The 6,266-nt window shown below is 54.1% G+C and overlaps 1 protein-coding gene across 4 annotated transcripts in view; it reads right to left on the reverse strand.

The window, feature by feature from the left end:
* Positions 1 to 310: 310 nt before the first annotated feature.
* Positions 311 to 6,266, reverse strand: part of TXN2 (thioredoxin 2) — a 16,385-nt gene continuing 10,429 nt past the window's right edge. For 3 of the 4 annotated variants that reach the window (XM_014590907.2, XM_027774950.1, XM_014590908.2), the window contains exon 4: positions 311 to 1,218. In XM_014590907.2, coding sequence (XP_014446393.1) covers positions 1,105 to 1,218 — 114 coding nt within the window. In that variant the 3' untranslated portion in view covers positions 311 to 1,104. The remainder of the gene's footprint in view (positions 1,219 to 6,266) is intronic. The other variant, XM_006156510.3, reaches the window with a different exon arrangement.

Here is a 6,266-nt window from a genome sequence, read left to right on the forward strand (position 1 = left end):
AGAAGGGTCAAGGGGTCACCCATCTGGAGTCCAGGTTTCAGGGGCTACTGCATCTTGGCAGGAGCCCAAGCTCTGCAGCCCGCGTCTCAGTGTCCTCTGGGTAACAGGGATAACACACCTTGCCTTACAAGGGCACAAGGACAATGCATAGGAAGGCGTCCTGAACAGCAGCCACCACTGACAAGAGTATCAGTAACAGGAGGGGCTGGCTGGGGTGGGCGTGTGAAGTCGGAGGAAACAGGGAGAGCAGTGGTGGAGCCTGGAGGTCACAAGTGCTTTCGGAGCCCAGACACAACGAAAGCTCCTCTCCGACAGTGCAAACCCAGCTTTATTGATCTGGATTGTTCACAGTTAAGCCTCCTGCTCAGAGAACCAAAGGGCCAACTAAGGGGGTGGGGGATGTGGTGTCTCAGCTCTCCAGAGTCAAGGGTCTGCAGATCCCTCCCCCACGCTTGTTCTCTGCCCTTGTGCCTGGAAGGGAAGGGGGAGGAGGAGTGAGGAGGCTCTTTGGGAGGTGAGGATGGGATTAGAGAGAGACCCAGGGTTTGTTCTTCACAGCAGGAAGTAGAAGGGATCACATAAAGTTCTTTATTACAGACCTACAAAAAATGAGAGAATCATATATTACTCTCACTTGTTTGGGTTTCTTGTTTCCTTCTTTTTCTTTTTATAAAACAGCAGCAGGAGAGAAAAATGCAGGAGGCAGGTGAGCCAGGCCTGGGGGTTCAGTTCAGAAGGGACCAAGAAGACAGGGGCTATGGCTGCTGCTGACCAGTGCTGCTACAGGCTGGCCCTGGGTTTGAGTGGAAGAGGGGAACGGCCTCAAGCCCTAAAGGGAGCAGACGGGAGGACAGTGGGTGGACGCCACTGTGCCCGGACCAGCAGCAGTTCCCTCCTGGATGGCCACCCTGGGTGGGCAGCCAGCTAGCCGGAGCACGCTGCACCCCCTCCCCTATTTGAGGGCTGGTCTCCAAAGCACAGGCCCACAGGGCAGATGGGGAGGCAGGAAAGGCCTGCACAGAAGGGCTCTGAGTTCTACGGGGCCCCTCCCCAGGACCATGGGGGTCCCAGGTGGGCAAGGGCTTCAGGGATCTTCCCTGCTCGTCAGCCAATCAACTTCTTCAGGAAGGCCTCCAGCTGGTCTTCGTCCTTGATGCCCACAAATTTGTCCACCACGTCCCCATTCTTGATGGCCAACACGGTAGGCACAGCTGACACCTAGGTGGGGTGACAAGGGGGTCCAAGTCACTCGGAGGTGAACTCTTCTCTGCTGTGACTCCCAAGCCTTGATAGAGAAGGCTGGTGGCTTATCCAGGGCAGTAACCGCCCAAAGCCATGGCGGGAGGGGCCAGAGGAAAGTGGCCCTTCCCTTGGAGCAGGAGCACTGCAGGCCTGCAGGCCACCCGCTGGAGAAACTTCTTCCACCGTGAGCTCCCAGCAGCGCCCTTCCTTCCCAACCGCAGGGCTGACTCACTGTCCCAGTGGCTTGGCTGCAAGGGCAGGCGAGATGAAAATAACCCATGCAGCTGTGGCTGGGCTGGGGGTGGGCTGGGAAGCAAGGGCGAGTTTGAATCCTGCCTTGGCCACTCACGAGCCTGGTCCTCTATCATAAAATGGAGACGATCACGTTTACACTTGGGTAGGGACTAGAGACTCATGCGATGCTGCCGAGAGGCCAGGAGCTCGGCTCTGAGCTGGCTGACCTGGGCCAGCTCCTCCCAGTGGGGTGGGGCTGGGTGGGCAGGTGCTGCATCCCTCTAAGGCTCAGTCCAAGGCAGAGATGTTGTCCTATCAGCACTTACACAAGGGCAGAGGGCACGAGGCCAAACCGGACGGTCTCTGGTCGGCCTGGCAATAGGCAGAATCTGGCATGGCACCTGGTACCTAGCGAGCACCCAGGCAGGCCCAGCAGGGGCCCCAGGAGAACTCTCAGCTCACTGCGGAGCATGGTCCACAGGGCCCAGAACCGCCGACTCCTACTGGGCGCTGCAGGGGAGGCTCAGCCACGTGGGACCTGCCATTCATTTACCCGGGGCTGGAGGCGGGGAATGGCCACATTCTTGGTCTATGAAGCATTTACTCGACTCCCTCAGGGGCCTGTACACACGGCATGGAATGCAGACGGGGCCACGGCTGCAGCCATTGTGAGTTCTTGGCTGCCTGGGCTCCCTGCCTGGCACTTGTGGGCATCTAAGACCGTGTAAACAGAACAAGGTAGACACGGACTTTCTTACACATACGCAACTACAGAGCAGCAACAGCGATGACACAAACACGCCGGGTCTTCACTCTCCTGGGGCTGCCCGGCCACGAGCCACCCGGAGAAGCTACTGAGACTGAGGACACTCAGAAACTGCACGTTAGTTCCAGAAGCAGGCAGGCAATGCGCACCGGATGGCCGATCTCGTGGCCCTTGCTCAGGCACCTTGGGGACACACACGGGCCTCACTCTCTCACGAGTGCCTCAGGGCCGTTCCAGCCTGTCCTGTGGCCGAGTGGTGGCAGCAGACGCGCTATGTGGAATTTGTGCCGCAGCCATATCTGGCATTGGGCTGATCATGCCTGTCCCTGCCTAGGACCCCCTGCTGGCACTGGTTCCTGTCCTTGTTGCTGACTCTGGCATGGGTGGTGGCAAGAAGTGCCAAGGGTCTAGCTCAGGTCTAGCACGTGGCTGGCTCTGTCCCCAGGCAGGAGCAGGGCCTGGAAAAGCTTGTAGGATGCAGAGCACTGCTGAAGCCACTGCGGCCCTCATGGGTGTTCTGCGCCCTCTAGTGGTCAGCACGAGCAGCTGCAGTGCCTCAAAACACCTGGGCATCAGCTCACTCACCACAGGCTTTCCACCAGGCACTGGGCGGATGCCACCTGCCCTGCTCCTTAAATGAAAACAAACTCTTTACACCACTGCATAAGAAGGGGACGTTTCTCACAGGTCCTCTCGGCAGGACTCCAAGCTCACAGACGTGGCTCAGACGGTGGGCCTAGCTTTCTGTAGAACTCCAGATGAGGTCTGTCATAACCTCATTGTGAAAATCTCACACCATGGACCACACCAGGGCCAGGTGCACAGCAGACAGGCTGCGAGTGCATTTTCATGATGAACCCGGACTAGTGATGATAGAGGGGGTTCTCTGAAGCATGGGTGTAGGCACACACATGCACACACACAAAATGGGCTTGCTGGAAGCTGGATTTTCCAGGAAACTGCAGGGACTCCTGGGCTGTGACCGGACTTTCCTCACACTGAGGAGTGTGGCTCTGTCACTCCTGGGCTCAGCAATCGGGAGGGGTGCGCCCATAAACACTGCCTTAAGTGAAGTACACGGGCCCTTGGCATTCCTCCGGAATGGAGGGGGAGTGTGAAGCTCCAGCAATGGGGCGGGAATTCAGCTTCCTCTCAATTCTGGCAGAACTGAGAGAACCACGGGGCTGGAAAAAAGATGTGCTACCACGTGCTGTGTCCTCCTGCCCCGTGGAGCCACCTGGAGGCCTCTGTGCTGGCTCCGCACCCAGAAAACACAAGGCAGAGGTGGGTGTCTGCGCGGTGCCTTCCTTCTCACCCGTGGCCTGCATGCACTGCCGCTGAGCTCATGGTCCCTGTAAGATCCTCGGTCTCTCCTTGACCGACCCATCTGTTAGCTCTGTCAAGGACAGGCACGGCGCTGGTGCTGCAAGCTGAGACCCCCTTCTCAGCTAACTGCAGAACCTACCCTGGAAGAGACTGCGGTCACATGCCCGGTCTTCTTTTTTTTTCTTTCCAGAGAGATTTTTGTTATAGGGCATGTGTACTCGCCAGAGAGATGGAAAGCAAGAAATCACTCCCTGAGGGGATGGGCATGCTGAAATCCCTTCTCTTCCACTATCCTCTGAGGATTTTGGGCACGTACATACACGTGTCCAGCAATGAGCTTTATTTATTTTTTTAAGAATTAAAAAACTTTACTTTTTATTAGGGTAACAGCAGATGGCATAATGGTTACGTCACTGGACTCCCACGAAGTCAACTGTAGTTCAAGTCCTGGACCTGGTGGCTTAAACTCACACCAGGCATGTGTGCATGCATGCCCAAGATCCCGAGAAGAGAATGGAGGAGATGGGACTGTGCTGTGGCCATCCCCCTGGGGGTGACTTCTCACTTTCTGTCTCTGTCTCTCCAGTGAGCACACCTGCCCTATAGCAAAAATCTCTTTAAAAAAATCATTTATTTTAATTTATTTATTACTACTGTACTTTAATTTGATCAGAGAAAGGCCAAGACGGAGAGAGAAGGGAAGGTGAGAAAGTAAGCTACTAGGTCTGAGACTTGAGCCATGGTTAGCCATGTGGGAGTCCAGTGCCTTAACCACTACGCCATGTGCCAACTCCCTGAGGGGATGGGCATGCTGAAATCCCTTCTCTTCCACTATCCTCTGAGGATTTTGGGCACGTACATACACGTGTCCAGCAATGAGCTTTATTTATTTTTTTAAGAATTAAAAAACTTTACTTTTTATTAGGGTAACAGCAGATGGCATAATGGTTACGTCACTGGACTCCCACGAAGTCAACTGTAGTTCAAGTCCTGGACCTGGTGGCTTAAACTCACACCAGGCATGTGTGCATGCATGCCCAAGATCCCGAGAAGAGAATGGAGGAGATGGGACTGTGCTGTGGCCATCCCCCTGGGGGTGACTTCTCACTTTCTGTCTCTGTCTCTCCAGTGAGCACACCTGCCCTATAGCAAAAATCTCTTTAAAAAAATCATTTATTTTAATTTATTTATTACTACTGTACTTTAATTTGATCAGAGAAAGGCCAAGACGGAGAGAGAAGGGAAGGTGAGAAAGTAAGCTACTAGGTCTGAGACTTGAGCCATGGTTAGCCATGTGGGAGTCCAGTGCCTTAACCACTACGCCATGTGCCAGCACCCCCCAACCTCCCCGTGTCCCCCCACCTCCCGCATTGAGACATGGAAGCTGAGCAATGTCACCATTACGCCATCTGCTGGTCCAATGCTGGGTGCTTTTTTAAGTGTGAGGTACTAAGCACATGCATCCAATATTTCATATAATCTTGCCTCTAGGGAGGGCCATGTTAGGGATGAGAACGCCGAAGCTCAGAGGTGGAACAGCTGTTCCCAGAGGAGCAGCGCAGGTGGACCTGGGCTCCAAGATGTATGTTGAACTTTGCTGTCTATGACACCCAGTTAGGCTGTCTATGACGCTGGGCTCCTGCCTGAGGGAAAGAAAAGAGTGTGGGGGATAAAACAGAGTCTCCATGGGATGAAGAACATGTGGAGAGGACTGGAAGGATTTCATGCTTCAAACAAGAAACACCGTACGTTTTATAAAAGCTCTGGGACACACAGGTTTTGGAAAAACTATTACTAAAAAAACAAATCCAGGGACCAGCAGTTAGCATAATGGCTATGTTGTTGGACTCCCACGTAGTTGACCGTGGTTCGAGTCCCGGACCCGGTGGCTTAAACTCACACCGGGCGTGTGTGCGTGCATGCCCAAGATCCCAAGAGGAGAATGGATGAGAAGGGATTGTGGTGTGGCCATCCTCCCTGGGGGGTGATTTCCTGCTTTCTGTCTCTCTGTCTCTCTCTGTCTGTCTGGCGAGTGCACGTGCCCTATAGCAAAAACCTCTCCAAAAAAACCAAAACAAATCCAACCACGTAACATTCTGGGAAAAGGCAAACTCTTTGCCAGAGGCTGGAGGGAGGGAGGGAGGGAGGGACAGGTGAGCGCAGAGGGTTTCCAGAGCAGCTAGGAATACCAGACAGTACCGTGATGGAGGGTACGTGTCACATTTGCCCAAATCCACAGAATGCACAAAACCAAGTGAACCCGAATGGAATCCACACACTGGATGACAGCACTGTCAACGGAGACTGGGCAAGTGTAACCGCTGCACTGCTCTGGTGGGGGCGCTGGGGAGGTGGGGGTACGCGGGTGTTTCTGTACTTTCCTCTCCATCTGTTACCGACTTAAAATTGCTCTAAAGGAACCAGCAGACGGTGTAATGCTTACGTCACTGGACTCCCACATAGTTAACTGCGGTTCGAGTCCCAGGTCCAGTGGCTTAAAATACATGCCAGGCACATGTGTGTGCGAGCCCAATATCCTGAGAGGAGACTGGAGAAGGGATTGTCATGTGGCCATCCATCCTGGGGTGTGATTTCTCACTTTCTGTCTCCCTGGTGAGTGCAAGTGCCCTAAAGCAAAAATCTCTCTTAAAAAAAAAAAAAAAACTCCTTGGGACCAGCAGATGGCAAAGGGGCAAAA

This window comes from Tupaia chinensis, unplaced genomic scaffold, assembly GCF_000334495.1.
Source record: "Tupaia chinensis unplaced genomic scaffold, TupChi_1.0 Scaffold000496_1, whole genome shotgun sequence".
Taxonomy (NCBI): Eukaryota; Metazoa; Chordata; class Mammalia; order Scandentia; family Tupaiidae; genus Tupaia; species Tupaia belangeri.